The 18,787-nt window shown below is 39.9% G+C and overlaps 1 protein-coding gene across 1 annotated transcript in view; it reads right to left on the reverse strand.

Moving 5' to 3' along the window:
* RYR2 (ryanodine receptor 2) overlaps positions 1-18,787 on the reverse strand; it is a 332,243-nt gene that overhangs the window by 110,196 nt on the left and 203,260 nt on the right. The window contains exons 46-54 of the mRNA XM_068395937.1: positions 18,470-18,656; positions 17,880-17,985; positions 16,509-16,629; positions 15,049-15,218; positions 13,817-14,037; positions 12,557-12,647; positions 4,420-4,560; positions 3,438-3,601; positions 420-498 (exon numbers count right to left, since the gene is read on the reverse strand). Coding sequence (XP_068252038.1) covers positions 420-498; positions 3,438-3,601; positions 4,420-4,560; positions 12,557-12,647; positions 13,817-14,037; positions 15,049-15,218; positions 16,509-16,629; positions 17,880-17,985; positions 18,470-18,656 — 1,280 coding nt within the window. The remainder of the gene's footprint in view (positions 1-419; positions 499-3,437; positions 3,602-4,419; positions 4,561-12,556; positions 12,648-13,816; positions 14,038-15,048; positions 15,219-16,508; positions 16,630-17,879; positions 17,986-18,469; positions 18,657-18,787) is intronic.

Raw genomic sequence — 18,787 nt, forward strand, 5'->3', positions numbered from 1 at the left:
TAACATTTCAATACATTTTTCTTTTAAATATTTATATAGAGCAGAATACTGTGCTACAGTTGAGGAACTATTTTTAATACTGGACACACAAACAGCACAAAGGAATAAAAACCCTAAAGAGGTTTTTTGGTTAAAAATTGAAATTTAAAGTCAATAAAACTCTTAAACAATTAGCAAGTATATTTACTCAAAAGTCAAGAACAAAAATAATGAAATGATGAAATGCTATTTTGAAATACTCATGTGCACTTACAGAATTTGCCCCCAAATGCATTTCAAGAAAATATAAGTTTATACCTTACCTACATATCAACTTGTAGAATTATGAAAGACAATAATAACCAGAGTAAAATATTTTAAAGATGAAATGGATTCAAATAAAAATTCTGATTTTGCTTTAACAGGAATATAGATTTTACCTTTTCCATTGACCATTTGTCATGAGTGTGCTCTGCATATTTGTTAACAAAATATTCTAGCTTTTCAGGGATTGTAATGCTGCAAGTGAAGAGAAAAATAACTATTATATCATACATGCTAAAATGTGTATTTTGTTTTGAAGAAAACTTTCAAATAAATAATTAGTAGTGCATACATCCATTCAAAGCATCTTACTGTGCTGTTTCCTCACAGTTTGCTCCAAGCCCCAGTTAAACCAAGGAAAAAGTCTAAGTTATTTAATGGGCACTGAATGAGAACCACAGCTGTTGTAGGAATTTTACTTCTTTGACACACACGTGAAGGGAAAAATCAATAATGATACTGAGCACTCATGCTTTTTGTCACGTATTTCTATTACTAACATTCATTTTCTTAAGATTAAAGATCTAACTATGACCCATATTTTCAGAAATATGGTGGTAACTTATTGTACATATCCATTATAAACTAAGTGTGCTAACAGTTCTTTTAGAAATACATCATCTATTTTACATATTCCAATAAATTTTATTATATGCTTGAAGCACTATAACTTATGACAACTCAAAAGTTATATGCTCAAGGCTTTATTGTCAAACACCCCAGTGAATATTAAAAATATTAAAATCCTTATTAAAAATTAAAAAAAACCCCCCACAAATAAATACACTAGCCTTTCAATAGGTGTAGTACAAGACAGTGCAGAAGTTAAGGTTTCTTAAGCAGTAAAGGAAAAGCAGCAATCCTTAACTGTCAAGCAAGCACTAGAGACAGAATCCTCCTTCCAAAAGTAATTTATCAAATATCAGTATTTTTCTGCATCCACATTCCTAGAAATGAAAGGCAATAATTGCTTCTTGATCACTTATGAAATAGCAAAATCTTCCCGCCTAAGACAAAGAATTTTGGTAGCTGAAGTGTTACAGTGCCATCTACTGCAAAGTAGAAGAGTCTGGGTTTTAGTCATCAGTCATAGGGTGGAAAAAAGCAGAAATGTAAAACAAAATTATGTCAGAGTAACAGTTTGTAAGAGCCTAACCACACACAATGCCCAGAAAATATTCATCCAGCATGGTCATCAGGTTGTTTTATTGTTTGGAAGCACGTATTTCGAGGGGAACTCTACTAATGGTATACTACTTTGAATAATTTCAGAAGTGCAATAAATTGACAAGTACAATAAGGTCATATTATCTACAGCTTCATATATAGTCCCTGAGGAGAAGGACTGGGGGGTGACAGTTGACGAGAAGCTCAACATGAGCCGGCAATGTGCACTTGCAGCCAGAAGGCCTCTCATATCCTGGGCTGCATCAAAAGAAGTGTGGCCAGCAGGTTGAGGGAGGTGATTCTGCCCCTTTACTCTGCTCTCGTGAGACCCCACCTGGAGTACTGCATCCAGCTCTGGGGCCCCCAACATAAGAAGGACATGGAGCTGTTGGAGCAAGTCCAGAGGAGGGCCACGAAGTTGATCAGAGGGCTGGAGCACCTCTCCTATGAAGACATGCTGAGAGAATTGGGGCTGTTCAGCCTGGAGAAGAGAAGGCTCCGGGAAGACCTTATAGCAGCCTTCCAGTACCTGAAGGGGGCCTACAGGAAAGCGGGAGAGGGACTTTTTGCAAGGGCATGTAGTGATAGGATGAGGGGGAATGGTTTTAAACTGGAAGAGGGTAGATTTAGATTAGATATTAGGAAGAAATTCTTTACTGTGAGGGTGGTCAGACACTGGAACAGGTTACCCAGAGAAGTTGTGGATGCCCCCTCCCTGGCCGTGTTCAAGGCCAGGTTGGATGGGGCTTTGAGCAACCTGGTCTAGTGGAAAGGTGTCTCTGCCTGTGGCAGGGGGGTTGGAACTACATGATCTTTAAGGTCCCTTCCAACTGAAACCATTCTATGATTCTATGACAAATAGGTCTAGGACTAGTAAGCAATACAATGCAGGATTTGCAGGTTAAAAGAAGAGAAGTAGTGATAAAAGTAGTACTATCTTTGTCCTAAATCATCACAGAACTGTTGACTCCTGTGGCAATGAGGTGACTGATGATTTAGGTAATGTTAAGTAACATTTTCTGAGTTTTTCAAATATATTCCGTCTATCTACAGTTTTCCTCTGAAATGACACCAGATCATCTTTGATTAGTTAAATGACAGTATAATATCCTTATTAAATTTTGTTAAATCTTCATATATCTTAAATACATCTTAGACAAATGAATTTAATGGTCACTGATGTGATTTCTATATTCTAGTCTAGATTATGGCTTTTACTACCATATTTCGATGTGCATACATGCACAAGCATGCTGTGACAAATGTATCAATCTACTGATGGCATTCTGTGTTCTGAATGTTAACACAGACAGAAAGCTCACAGAGGCACTGAGGCAAATGTCTTACAAGTGGCATTTTTCCAGATATAATGCATAACCACACTGCTGTAAGACTATTCTATACAAAAGAGAATGAGGTGCTGGCTGCAGCCAAAAATCAGGGCACAAAAATCCCATTCAGATATGTGTTTTGTCTGGCTAATGTACTTAAAACAGCATAGTCAGAATCTGCCTAGAGAGAATGAAGATCTTTCTGCCCAATTCCCCATAGTACTGTAAGTACACTTGCATTCACACACACTGGAATTAGCATCTTGGCACGTGTTAATAATGACAGGGATGATATAGACTAGTCTACTTTTTCTATTCCTAAAAACATGCTGGTTTGTTTGCAGCGGACAGAGAGGGGTAACTGGACGGTTCTACCTTCAGGCTGAAAATGCTTTAAAAGTATTCTAGGTGGACTAGGAAATTAGTTCTGTAACTGGATATTTATTGCTTTATATGATTTAAAATAAATACATAGATGAAAAATACAAATATAAAGTTAAGGTCTCCATTTTATCTAAAAGATGAATGTTCAGAAGAGAGCAAACTCTGTAAGTTAACATCATACCCAACAACAGACTCCACCCCTCTTTTACACATTCATGATAAAAAACTAGTTGCAACAAAATAATTCCTTACTTTGATGTATCAACAGGTTGGGGATTAAAGTTCCCATCTGAATCCATTGAAGACTGTTTTTCCATCATATTGACATAATTTGATTCCATATAGTCTGGAGGTAAGGCCCCTGCAACTGCGCTCAAACAAGGCAAAGCCAATTTGAACAGTTCTTGTTCATACTTCTGTGGGACACACAGGGGATACAATGTGAGTAGTGAATGGAAGCTACCAGCATCACTGTTGAAACTGATATAGCTACATGTGAAACAAAGCAGCCACAGAATGGCTTTCTTACTCAGTGTGAAATTGAATTTTTGTTCTGAAAATAAAGGAAACTGACTGTCCAAAGCATGTTATACACTATAGATAAAGCTAGGATCAAGTCTTGCTATTGCTGAAGTAAATGGGAAAAGTATTGACTTCACTGGGAGCAACACTAGGCACTTTTCAGATGTCTGGGAAGAGAACATAGCACAGGAATATGCATAGCATTTCTAAATACCTAGATTTGAAATTAAACTCATGAAATTTTAAGCAGGTTGGTTAAAAATACTCACAGAATGAACAATAAATACATACCAAGGTGTATTATTAAACTTTTGTCCAACACAGGACTGAGTCAAGGGTGATGAAACTACAACTACTAAGCAAAGGACTATGCTCTTGGTTTAAGGAAGGATAGTGTGTGAGGTAGAAAAGTGCAGCTTTCAGTCACCTGCAGATGCCTGAATTTGCTTTTAGGGCTCTGAAGTGTAGTTGACCTGTACAGATACATCTCAAGATTACTTCATTAGCTATATAATTTTTTTAAATGAGCAGACAAAATGGTATACTTATGTTAAAGCAGAAGCTATGAGAGGAAGATTTAAATTTACTAAAGCCTATATTTTTCCCTGTAAAGTGGATAATACAGTGTTGATAAAAGCTGGGTAAAAATGACAGATTAAAGAAAAAAGGTTGCACAGTAATGCTTTTACTGATGGATATTAAAATGTATTACCTTTTGAGATAAAGCATCAAAAATACCCCAGAACAACTTTCTGGATAAATGAAGTTCTTCTTCTGAGGCAGTACCAAAGCTACCCCATCCACTTGGCAAACAATAATACTTCCAGCATCTTTCATAATGATTTGTCAGCAACTAAAACAGAACATATTTTGAAAGCAAATAAAATGTAACTGTTGAAGTTCTTCCATTCTGGCACTCGACCATTACACAGATACTGACAGAAAAATTTCTAACTTTTATCAAGAAGCCATGTTGTGTATCTATTCTTTAAATCACTGGTGGATATACACACAGAATGAACAGTTCTGTCTTTTAACATTAGTGGCATATGCAAAAAGCATGTGACAGAGGATAATTTTCCCCAACACCACAAGAACTCTGACAGCTCAGCCGAAGACAAGAATTCACCTCCATCATCTGTGTGCCGCTATTCCAAACACTGCTGCTTGGTGGGTAAGATAGTAGAACCATGATTTCACCTAATTCCCAATTACTATTTACATGTCTGAGAGCTATTCAGCAATAACTCCCAGTGTGACTCATCTCTTCCATGCATTGTAAAACCTCTACAGTCTATCCTCCTGCCCTCTATTACAATTGGCAGAGAAGCTTTATCCTCTCCCTCTCTTCCATTAAAACATATTTCAGAGATACTTTCTTCTTAAGTGGCTACAAGATTCCAGATTATCAGGGACACAAATGGTGCAAGGACCTACTACTGGGTATTTGCCAAACTAAAACATCACAAATTTTGCACTTAATGTGTCCTCTGTGTCCCTGAGTCACAGACAAGAAGAGGAAAAATTAGTTCTACATCTACCAGTGAAGGCAATCCCAAACAACAAATCTCTGGCAATAGCAAAGTATGAAAACCTAGTCCTACTCAGGGGGAGATTTTCCTAAGGCCTAGAATGACCTTTCTAAAAATTTAGCTGGAATTTAAATTCAGAGTGTATTTTAACAGTTCCTCAGAGAAAAAGAGAATTGTTTCAACATCATTTTGCAAAGCATGTTGGCAAAATACTACAAGTCGCAGTCAGTAAAGAGCTGACAGGATTCCCTTTTTACTAGTCAGAACAAATGTTAAGATGGAAAAATGCAGATATTAATAACATAAATGTGCAGAAATAAAGATAGGCATTAAAAAAAAAGTCTTGATGTGTAGAAATGAGGATTTTGATAATCAAAAATATAACCTCAATACTGTGCAGTTCTGTTATAATTTTCATGGATCAGAAAAAATAAACAAGCCATATAATACATTTGTGTATCTTCAGATTTAAATAATCTATTATTATCTATTTACTATTTAAATTGTTAGATGATTAAAGAAAAAAAGGGAGAGAAGAACTTACATGCGTATATAAGGTAAAAAGACAGGAGTTTTATCCTTCATGTAGAACCACAGGGGTCTCAGAAATATGGACTCTGAGAGTCTAACATGTATTTGAAAATGGTTTTTGCCAAAATAAATTCTATTACACAATGTCCAGACTTCAGTTTTGCTTTTGGACAACATGTGAGTGCTAATATATACGTATACATTTTTAAACCTAGCCAAGACTAAGGGCAGGTTTACTCTTAGAGAAGTCCCTGACAAAGCACTGAATATGATTTAAGAGGAAATAAAAACAAGGCAGCCGTATTCGAGAAAGTTCACACCAAATTATACAGGAAAAGCATCACAGATTTGAATTCACATGCCGCCTAAACTGAGGTAATTTTTAATTGTAGAAACCAGCAAAGGTATTCACAGTAGATAGCACTCTATTCTGATTTATCTTTCATTATTTCCTCCTCTCTTCCCATTCAAAATTACATTTTGAGATGCATGATTAAAAGCTGTCTCTTTAGACTACTATAACCTGTTTGCTAGCACAAGCCCATAAGGAATATGCCTGGTACTTTCAAATCAGAAACAAATTAGTAGATATAAAGTAGAAGTCCCTTGTTAAATCACTGAAAATCAGTTTACTGTCAGTGAAACCTTTGAAAAGTTCTAGTTCTGCCTTCAGATAAAGAGTTCACTTTCCTCAGAAGCTCCTATTACTTGTTTAGGTGTCAATGGACAAAATCATTTGCCCACGCTGACACCATGGTTCTCTTCATATCTATATTCTCCTGAAGCCTGACTTGCCAAAAGGATCTAATTATTATTTCCTCCCTGTTCAGTTCAACAATATGGGAAAGTCACTGCAGTCATGACCCTCAGGATAAAAACACCTACAGTCCTAGATGAACAAATCTGACTGAGCTGACAGCGGCGGCAGCAGCGACAGCGACTTGAGGTTAGTGCGGGGGTGAGGGCGGCATCGGGCTGTAACCGGGCGGTTTTTGTACTCATGACCCCCGTGGAGCAGCAACCCCGAGCTGCTTCCCCGCCACCCCGGACCCGGAGGTTCCCAGCAACAAATCAGGAGAGGAGGGGGCATAGCCAGAGGCACCGCGGGCAATTTAAGCGATTTAAACGCACCACCCCCTGTTGATTGGGTGATTGATTGATTGATTGATTGATCGGGTGATAAAGAGCCTCCTGGAGGACAAGGACTAGTCCCTGCCCAGAGGAGAGAGACTCAGCAGTGACTGTGTGAGTCAGCTGTGACTGGGTGTGTCCCAGGGCAGGAGAGGCTGCAGTTGTTTGCAGCACGTTGGGGAGGGCGCTGACTCCCTCCCAGTGCACAAGGTGAGGAAGGTGCCAAGGAGCTGTGAACCAGGGGTGGCACCAACAGGTATGTCCCAGCTCAGTGAAAGAACAATGGTATCTACCCGGCAGAAGAAGACCAAAATGGATGTGGGAACCCAGACAGAGCTCCCACGGAAGGAGGCGATGGTGCAGGTTGCTGGCTGCAGGGAATGCTACAGCGTCTCTGTGGTGACAGGGGGCTGTGTGTGCTGTGAGCAGGTAGATGATCTGCTCGGCCGAGCAGCACAGCTACAAAGCCAGGTTGAAAGGCTTCAAGCCGAAGTAGAAAGGCTTAGGAGCATTCGGGAGGCTGAAATGGAGATAGACTGGTGGAGCCAGGCTTTGCCCTCCCTGTAACAAAAATGGGAGCACCTGCCAGAGAGCTCCCAGGATCGAGGGACAACTGTACTCTGCCCCTCTCAGGTGGAAAACAATAACCTAGAGGAGAAGAGTGAGTGGAGGCAAGTCTATGGCCGTGGCAAAAGGCGAGTGCCCTCCTCGCCTACTTTGCCTCCACAGGTGCCTCTGAGCAATAGATATGAAGCCCTAGTGGAATACAGCCGGTCCAATGGGGATGTGGTGGAGAGGCAACCTATATCAGAGGTCCCACCACAGTCAGAAAAACCTGACAGGTGTATAGCTACCTCCTCCACAAGGAAGAAGAGAAGAGTTTTAGTGGTTGGAGACTCCTTCCTAAAGGGATCTGAGGGCCCAATATGCAGAGCTGACACCCATCACAGGGAGGTCTGCAGCCTGCCTGGAGCCCGAATCAGGGATATCACCAGGAAACTCCCCAACCTGGTGAAGGCCACAGACTACTACCCCCTGCTGATTTTCCAGACAGGTGGGGAAGAAGCTGCATCCCGTAGTCTGAGGGGGATGAAGAAAGACTACAAGGCCCTAGGTCGGTTGGTGAAAGAGTCTGGGGCACAAGTTGTTTTCTCCTCCCTCCTTCCATTTTCAGGTGATGACGTGGGATGGAATAGTAGGATTCTCTCTATTAATGCCTGGCTACGAGACTGGTGCTACAGGCAGGGCTTTGGGTTCTTTGATAATGGCTGGTTTTATAAGACACCAGGCGTGACGGTAATACATGGGAAAGGCTTATGTCGTAGGGGCAAAAGGGTTCTGGGACAGGAATTAGCAGGGCTCATTCAGAGAGCTTTAAACTAGATTCGAAGGGGGATGGGGTAGTAGCTGGGCTTGCACCACTGGGGCAACACTCTAGTGTTGAGGTAGACCAGGAGGCCTCCCATCCCCCTGGGGTGAAATCGGTGTGCTCAGCTCGCTCCCTGAAATGCCTGTACACCAATGCGTGCAGCATGGGGAAGAAACAGGAGGAGTTAGAAATCCGTGTTCGGTCGGGGGGCTATGATTTAGTGGCAATTACAGAGACTTGGTGGGACGCCTCGCATGACTGGAATGTGGTCATGGATGGCTATGTCGTGTTCAGGAAAGACAGGCTGCTAAGGAGAGGTGGTGGAGTTGTTCTTTATGTGAGTGAGCAGCTAGAATGTATTGAGTTCTGTCCAGGGGCGGATCAGGAGCGAGTTGAGAGTTTGTGGGTGCGAATTAAGGGGCAGGCTGGCAGGGGTGATACTGTTGTGGGTGTCTATTACAGGCCACCAGATCAGGATGAGGAGGGTGATGAGGCCTTCTACAGGCAGCTGAGAGCAGTCTCGCAATTAGAGGGCCTGGTTGTCATGGGGGATTTCAACTACCCTGATATTTGCTGGGAGGCCTACTCAGCCAGCCATCCTCAGTCCAGGAGGTTCCTCCAGTGCATTGATGATAACTTTCTGATGCAAATGGTGGATGAGCCAACTAGGAGAGGAGCGCTGCTGGATCTTATCCTCACTAACAAGGAGGGTCTGGTTGAAGAGGTGAAGGTTGAGGGCAGCCTTGGTTGTAGTGACCATGAGATGGTAGAGTTCAGGATCTCATGTGGCAGGAACAGAATAGCTAGCAGAATCACAACCCTGAACTTCAGGAGGGCCAACTTTGGCCTTTTCAAGCAATTGCTAGGGGAAATCCCATGGGACAGGGTACTAGAAGGTAAGGGGGCTCAAGATAGTTGGTTAGCATTCAAGGACTGCTTCTTCCGAGCTCAAGATCAGAGCATCCCAGCAGGTAGGAAGTCAAGGAAGGGTACCAGGAGACCTGCATGGTTAAACAGGGAACTGCTGGGCAAACTCAAGTGGAAGAAGAGGGTGTACAGATCATGGAAGGAGGGGCTGGCCACTTGGGAGGAATATAAGTCTGTTGTCAGAGGATGTAGGGAGGCAACTAGGAAAGCGAAGGCCTCCATGGAATTAAACCTTGCAAGAGAGGTCCAGGACAACAGAAAGGGCTTCTTCGAATACATTGCAGGTAAAGCCAACACTAGAGGCAATGTAGGCCCACTGATGAATGAGGTGGGGGCCCTGGAGACAGAGGATAAAAAGAAGGTGGAGTTACTGAATGCCTTCTTTGCCTCTGTCTATACTGCTGGAGGCTGTCCTGAGGAGTCCTGGACCCCTGCGGCCTCAGAAGAAGTCAGGATAGAGGAGGAATCTGTCTTGGTAGATGAGGGCTGGGTCAGGGACCAATTAAGCAATCTGGACGTCCATAAATCCATGGGCCCTGATGGGATGCATCCGCGGGTGCTGAGGGAGCTGGCGGAAGTCATTGCTAGGCCACTCTCCATCATCTTTGCTAAGTCGTGGGCAACGGGAGAGGTGCCTGAGGACTGGAGGAAAGCGAATGTCACTCCAGTCTTCAAAAAGGGCAAGAAGGAGGACCCGGGTAACTATAGACCGGTCAGCCTCACCTCCATCCCCGGAAAGGTGATGGAACAACTTGTCCTTGGTGCTGTCTCTAGACACATCAAGGATAGGGGGATCATTAGGGGCACTCAGCATGGCTTCACCAATGGGAAGTCATGCTCAACCAACTTGATAGCCTTTTATGAGGATGTAACCCGGTGGATAGATGATGGTAAAGCTGTGGATGTGGTCTATCTCGATTTCAGTAAAGCGTTTGACACGGTCTCCCACAGCATCCTCGCAGCTAAACTGAGGAAGTGTGGTCTGGATGATCGGGTAGTGAGGTGGATTGTGAACTGGCTGAAGGAAAGAAGCCAGAGAGTGGTGGTTAATGGGACAGAGTCCAGTTGGAGGTCTGTGTCTAGCGGAGTCCCTCAAGGGTCGGTACTGGGACCAGTACTATTCAATATATTCATTAATGACTTGGATGAGGGAATAGAGTGCACTGTCAGCAAGCTTGCTGATGACACAAAACTGGGAGGAGTGGCTGACACACGGGAAGGCTGCGCAGCCATTCAGAGAGACCTGGACAGGCTGGAGAGTTGGGCGGGGAGTAATTTAATGAAATATAACAAGGGCAAGTGTAGAGTCCTGCATCTGGGCAAGAACAACCCCATGTACCAGTACAAGTTGGGGGCAGACCTGTTGGAGAGCAGCGTAGGGGAAAGGGACCTGGGGGTCCTAGTGGACAACAGGATGACCATGAGCCAGCAGTGTGCCCTTGTGGCCAAGAAGGCCAATGGCATCCTGGGGTGTATTAGAAGGGGTGTGGTTAGCAGGTCGAGAGAGGTTCTCCTCCCCCTCTACTCTGCCCTGGTGAGGCCGCATCTGGAATATTGTGTCCAGTTCTGGGCCCCTCAGTTCAAGAAGGACAGGGAACTGCTAGAGAGAGTCCAGCGCAGAGCCACGAAGATGATTAAGGGAGTGGAACATCTCCCTTATGAGGAGAGGCTGAGGGAGCTGGGTCTCTTTAGTTTAGAGAAGAGGAGACTGAGGGGTGACCTCATTAATGTTTATAAATATGTAAAGGGCAAGTGTCATGAGGATGGAGCCAGGCTCTTCTCAGTGACATCCCTTGACAGGATAAGGGGCAATGGGTGCAAGCTGGAACACAGGAGGTTCCGCATAAATATGAGGAAAAACTTCTTTACGGTGAGGGTAACTGAACACTGGAACAGGCTGCACAGAGAGGTTGTGGAGTCTCCTTCTCTGGAGACATTCAAAACCCGCCTGGACGCGTTCCTGTGTGATATGGTCTAGGCAATCCTGCTCCGGCAGGGGGATTGGACTAGATGATCTTTCGAGGTCCCTTCCAATCCCTAACATTCTGTGATTCTGTGATTCTGTGATTCTGTGATTCTGTGATTCTGTGATTCTGTGATTCTGTGATTCTGTGATTCTGTGATTCTGTGATTCTGTGATTCTGTGATTCTGTGATTCTGTGATTCTGTGATTCTGTGATTCTGTGATTCTGTGATTCTGTGATTCTGTGATTCTGTGATTCTGTGATTCTGTGATTCTGTGATATCTCAGGGACCTGGGGTTATTCTTTCCCCCCCAAAAAAACCCTGAAGAACGAGAGCCACGCAATGCAGGGAGCGCCAAGCTACTATTTGGCTCTTGCAGCACATAAAATGTCATAATGCATTAGAAAGGTCCCCTTCAGGGTATACTAAATTATCAACTGCTTTTCTCACACATAGGCACTAACACATAAGCACTGAAGAATGGCTGCTTCAGCATCTTTAGTTTTATTGAGCACTTCCTGGGGGACACAACCAAACTATGAAGTCCTTGGCAGGGGAAAGACCATGCAGCAGGTTCTGGTTTGGAGGCTAATGATTTAAATTCTTCCTCTGAGGTCAGAGACCATATTCTGGCTAGTAGAAGTCTGTGTAATTCTGAGGGGTATTTCGGTAAAGAAATCAGAGTAAAATGCAATATGTGACTTTTAAAGCATAAAAAAAAATAGTAAATAAGATTAAATATCTCAATTCAAAGTTGTGGTGGGAAAGTATTAAAAAGGACTGCTGAAAAACAGTAGTAGGTAAGGTGGGATATGATACGTTTCTTAGAACTACTGATGAAATCTCAGGAATCTTTAAGGAATGTGTCATCTCACAAAGGAAAAACCACATTTTTCTTGTGCATTAGGAATCAGAATCAAAAGATATGGAGAAACTTTTGGGGGCTAAAAATAAAATAGAAGATTATTAAAAAACACATATTGCTAAGATTTCCAAGCACAAACCACAGAAAATGAGTCCATTTTCCAAGAGCATGGAAAACCAACACAGAGGGCAGAAGGGTACATGCAGACTATCAGTTGCTATCTTCCTTTGTGCACTGGATTCCACCCCCCACCCCCAAGGGTTTTTCTATTCTGTGTCCATATGGGTTTAAAAAAAAAGGAGATAAAGGAGAAGCAAACATTAGACACAGAGTTCATAATTCCATATGGATGGATGTAAATTCGACTGAATTCCTGCCGAAGCAGCAACTTATCTTTAAGAACTATGGTCTTAGATTATTGCAGAGTGGAGATAAGGTAACAAAGAAGTTAAAGAATATGCTCCATGCAAGTATTTTCTGTTGCATTTTGTTACAAGGAATGCTGTTGAATATTAAAATATACTTTTACCTTGAGAGGCATCTTTGCATGTTCATTTAGTAGAGGAACGTCAAATACTAATCTTCTCAGCAAATGCTGCATCATGGAAGGCCGCAACTGCCTAAAAGCAGATAAACCATTTCAAAAGGGGGTACCAGCATACTTTCATGTAAATAATTAATAAATACCTTAAAACACCCTGTCAGTTCTATGCCATTAAATTTCTTCAAATTCTTAAAGTAATAGGATTTTGCTTGCAGCACTAAAAATATGTGTCCAAAAGCAAGCAAACAAGTGCATATCAAATAAAACCTTCTGAACAAGCTGCAAATCAAATGCTTTAAAGAAGCAGAGAAAATATCTGATCTACAGAGAGAGAAAATCAGGAAAAAAAAATACTAAATTTTGATATTGTGTATCATGATCACCCTGCCCGTGAGAAAAGACTATAATATTAATTTCTTGTAAAATATCTCAATGCCTCTTAAAAACATCGTAGAAACTAATAAAGACATAAGAGCACTAACTCTAGATGAACTAAACAAGACAAGCAGCAGTGGGCACCAACTGGAGGGAGATAAGTAATAGGTATAGCATGTGTGTTAGAACAGCATGGATGTTAAACCTTTCCAGATAAATAGCAAACACTGGTCCATTTTATTGGTTCTTATCAAGGTAATATATATATATATATAAAATGGTCAATGTGATACATTTTATAAAGAAATGCTATACAGTACTTTTTTACAGTACTATGTCTGTCATTTCCAAACACATTTCCACATTATGCAAAAAAAAATTATGGTGAAATAATAACAAAAAAAATTGTCCCGTAGGTGTCAATAATGAGGTATAACAATACTAGTCATTAATTAGGATTTCAAATGTAACACAACATAAATAAACATCTCCATAGAACTGTATAATCTACTGATCATCAACCATATTGCCAATCTGTACAGTTAAAAATATTTGAATAAATGGCACCTCAGTGTGTGCACAATTCCATGTTTCCAGAGCTTTGTCTTTTTGCAGTATGTCCTCTTAGATAATTGCCAAGGTTTTTAATTTAAAAAACTTGGTAATAGCAAAATAACTGAGGACTGCATACAAGTGATTAATAAAGTTGCAAATTGAGTACAGTGTATTTAAAAAAATCACAATCATCTGCCAGAAAAAAAAAAAATCTTAATGATACTACTGGTGGCATAGATCTACATTCCTGTATTATAAATATCCTAGGTTACTTTATGAATCAGCATTCCTGTACAGCCAGGAGTATTTTCTTACCCACAGATAGACAGCAAACACTCTTCAATAGAATCTCGCTGAGCTTTGGTAAGAGAGCATCCCTTTGAGAGTCTGTACACAGTATGTAATAAGGAATCGATGAGGGAAGCATGGTGCTCTGTGCCAGCAAAAAGAGGAGCACATCTGGTCAACAGAGGCAAGACTGCTGTGCAAAGGTATCGATTCAGAGCCAAAGCCATATCTGTAGCACTTAAAGCAGCCTATGAATTAAATGGGACAGAAATTAGATTTGTCTCATCAACGTTGTTACAAATGAAAAGAACTTCTTGTTTGTTTTCCTTTTGTAGTAGTTATAAAGAGAGAAACTTCCAAAACACACAAATGAGGATTTGATACACACTGGAAGTTGGATGCCTAGCTTCTTTTCCTGCTTAAGTCTCACAGATGGCTTTTGTTTTGTTTTTAACAAATGAAGGCTTAAACACTAAAGGTAGCCATTCAAAAACCAAACAATTTTCAAGACTACATTAAAGAATGTCATAGTTGCTTAACAGAACACTACGAAATCAGGTAATACCAGTCAAGTCTGCATTTACAAAACTCAGTATGTTTCTGTGTTATGATCAAGCCCAAGTTCTAAGTGAGGCAAAAATCCTCACTTGCTCTTTCTTAAATAACAAAATGATTATTTTCAGAAAAATGTTGACATAAAAGGTCAAATAGGGAAATCAAAGTCCATGCCTTAGCCCTCAAATAAGCTCTCTCAATCTGATCTTTCTGGACCAAGCCAGTTAAGAAAAAATAGATGGAAATAAGACTCACAGGAAAAAAGGCAGCAATTTTGAGGAGGAACTAAAACAAAAATTTGGTGATTTCCCAAATAACAATGTAGGTGTCCCTAACAAATGCATGGAGATGAACACTTTTTGTATATCTCTGGAAAGAGGCTCTCAGTTACATGCTTCGTTGGCAGCTTATCTGATTTTGATTCCATAGCACAAGCTCAGAAAGTCTCCTGGGGAAAGGTATTGCATCTCTTATGGATATGGGTATCAATGGGGGCTCTTTATAAAGTGAGCTTCATTCTGGAGAATGCTTCTTCACTGTTCTTCAAGTATTCTCAAAGCTCAGCAGCAACAGGCAGCTCATCCAGCATTTGAGAAACACAGAAGACAACATGAAGACATAAAACATGTTTTTTGAGGGACGAAAAATGCTGCGGTGTTCAGTAAGATAACAGAAGCGAAATAACAACAGACTTAAACCCTTACCGTATCTAAAGAAGCAGCAGCACGAAGATCTGGCAGAAAGCCAACTTCAAGAAGGTGTAGAAGAAAATCCTGGTCCTCAATTCCATAGACCCTGTCAAGGAACAAAACCATGGCTGCCTTGTGATCTGGGCAAAACCCCGCAGACATGTCAGGTTCCACCACAGTACCATCTAAAAGGAAGAAATAAGACTTCAATGACAAGGATCATCCTTCACCAGCAGAATAGGCAGTCATGCTACAACTTGTCAGAGGTTTTGAGTCTCTGTTAATATCTAAGCATCTTCCCCATGGTTTTGTTACACAAAGGCAACATATTTGTAGTTAACTGAAAAAGAATGCATAAGGCAAACTCTACCCAGATAGACCTCAAAGTCCATACATGCTTTTGTGTTCATGCTTTGTGTATTAAGGGATTCTTATCAGTTGATATTCTAATATAGTTAAGTACTCAAAACACACTAGTTCACATACAGAACTACTTAGTTCTTAGAAGCAGCAGACAGAAAATAAAAAAATACAACAATACTACATCAAACACCCCAGGAATGCAGCACTGGTGAGCATATCTGTAATGTATGACAATGAATTAAGATCGTGCTAAAAAGTCCTCCGTATCTGAAAACCTCTGAAATATCTGAAAGGAATTCATTGAAATATTTTTAAATTTGATATTTTTATTTTCAAAATAAAAAAACCAATTCTGTATCTATGAGCTATACTCTATGCTACTGAGATATCACCTATAGATCTATCACTATTTGGAATATAAATAAATAATGGTGTAAAAGAATGATTGATCTTTTTCTCTCTTCTACTGTAACCTATTGGGTATTCTTGTGCTGTGAGTCCCTAGACAATCCATGTTGCAATTATAATGTTCTCTCTCCAGATACCCAAAAAAGCAGATGTAATTCCTTTCCTTTCCCTTTTATATTGATGCTCACATAGCTCCCACTATTGCAATCGGTTCTATGTAGGCAGAAAACACAAAGAAATGTATTTGCATATGTATGTCACACCTATAACTTCACCATAGTTGCTGAAGAACAACTCTGGTGTCTTAGTAAGATCTGCTAGAAATAATTGACAGGGTTAGAACAGCAAAAGCTAAGGATTATGTTATCAAGAAAAGAGACTGTAATTTAAAAAAATATTTTAGAAAAATAGAAAATATGCATTTTTAATTTTCTTTTTAAAGTTGTAATAGATTTTTATGATTCAATTTAAATGAATGGGACTTACACCAGTAATTTAAGTGTACACAGAATTATTGCCTACAGCATGCAGAAAAATTCTTGAAACATGTTTGAAATACACGATTTCTCTTCTAATTCACATAATAAATAGTTTGATTTCTATAATATTTTTAAATACTAAGAGAATTATGAGTATCAATATGTCATTAAATTACAAAACATAAGAACGGAATGTGAGGAAAAATAGTAGAAGCAGCATCTTACCTTTAGATATGGTTGGCATGTGGAAAGGAATACTAATTACTCCCACCAAATCTTCCAGTGGAATCAAAGACCGTAGAATTGATCTGATTCTAATGGCTTCCCCTTTACCAGCATGGATTAGCTAAGGAAAAGACAAACAAAAAATTAACAAGGTCTTCTTTTTATCTTCTGGAAGCTTCCTGAACCATAGATACACAAGAATGATTGCTCTCAAAATCACATTACAATTAATAATGTAAATTTCACTCGATCTGTATTTATTTGCTGTATTTTGGATGCAAATGTGCAAAGTCTAGATGTTTGGTTATTAAATAAGACTAAGCCCATTTTGAGAATGGAATGTCAGGTAAAATAAGGTGAACAAAGCATTAAAATGTAGCACATGGGGGGCGGGGAAGCAGGGAAGCAAAAGCAGATTTTCAGATTTAAAAAGCCAGTTTTTCTGTCCTTGCCAAATAAAAACACTTCCAGGTATCCCAGTTGTTTTGGTTTTGTTTTAAAAAAGGCAGCAAGACAGCGAGAAAACAAGACAATTTTTTTATTCAAACAAAACAGATATTCATACACTGATCTTATTATATGCATATCTCTCTCCTTCTCAAGTTACTGATCTCTGTACAAATCTGATACTGATCTATACTGATCTATATGAATCAGGGCCATTTCAGGGTGAAATGAGAAACTATGCATAATTAAGTACAAGTTCTGAAGAAGAGGAAGGTATTTTGAATCGTAAACAACAAATATTTTCAAATAGTTTCAAGCTCTTAGGAACTAAGTGGTAAGGCCTTGGTTTTTATAGTGTCTAATTCTTCGTATCTAATGCCTGAAATAGTGACATCTTACCTTTGAGGTTTGTCACTGTGAATACAGGTTATGAGATATCAATGTGTATGTCCAAGGACAATGCTTATTCCTACGTTTTAAAAGTGCCCTATAATATTTACTCTTTTATATGCAACATGCAATCCATCTGTTTAAATAAGTAAATGAAGAGAGCGAAATCATGGTTTAAAAAAATAAATCACTCTACACCATCACAATAAATAGGGAAATTTGAGGAGTTTGATTGTCACAATGGACAAACAAACAATATTCATGACAGAATGTTGTTGAAGACCAATCACAGGGAACAGTAATAAGAAAAGTAATGGAATAATTCCTTTAAAAAGAACAGCTTCTGAATAATTCACAGAAATTCCCTGCAAATTAGTAGATGAACACATTATGTACATCAAGACACTATGTAGCCATAGCACTGCTTTAATACCTGATAATGTGTTATTGTGAAAAAGCCAAACAGCAAACCACCAAATAATCAATAATACAACTATGCCTTTACTTTCCAATGCATGAAAACATAAAACTTACATGCATTTCAGGGGCACAACGTCCTAAGAGATCAATCAAAGCAGCATAAAAGGTCATGATTGCATTGCCCATGTGAATAGTGTCATCTTCTTGTTCTTCCATTTCACTGTAATTAGTTAAATATTAAAACAATTAAAAGATTAAAAAAATACACGAAAGTTTTTACATCAGCAATACATAAAGAAAATCTGCTCACAGGTGTAACAGCTTACACATAGTGGCTTCCTGTTAACTAGTGGACTTTTAGCAGCCTAACACAGAATGGAATTTGTCCCTAAAAGATTGTAGTGACATCTGCATCGTTACCATTTACCTGTCTCATTTTTGCATCAGGGGATTGATTCTTAACTGACTGACAAAAAACAAACAGAATTCTAAAGAGTATTTAATATTTAGAGAGAGTTACTTAACAGTGCAGAGGAAGCACTAATTGGCAGAAGACAAATCTCTATCCTTCGTAGAATCCAAGGAAGAATCCAGCTGATAATTCACATGTTAAAACAAACAAGTCATTTTATGCCTAAGATTATACAACAAATAAATAAAAATTATGGTAATGTAAGCAATTCCACTGCTGCTGCTGCACCTACAGGGTTTTACTAGATCCATTACTTGGGGAAGGTCCATCTCTTGTTGAATCTTCTGATATTTGTATTGCTTCCTCCATGGCAGCAAGCAACCCATTGCCTCCTTCTCCTCTTAGAGCTGGACCAAAACATTCAGGTCGACGGATAAGCAGTCTGACTACAACATTAGCATTCTCCTCCACACTCTCTCCTACCACATAGAACAAATATCAAGATTTAAGATTATATCAAAAAGACTTCTGAAATATAATCAAAGGTGCAGGAAAGTGCAGAATGTATGCACCAGTAGATACTTTTAACTACAAAACAGTTTAAGTATCA

The sequence above is a fragment of the Nyctibius grandis genome, chromosome 1 (assembly GCF_013368605.1).
Source record: "Nyctibius grandis isolate bNycGra1 chromosome 1, bNycGra1.pri, whole genome shotgun sequence".
Classification (NCBI taxonomy): Eukaryota; Metazoa; Chordata; class Aves; order Nyctibiiformes; family Nyctibiidae; genus Nyctibius; species Nyctibius grandis.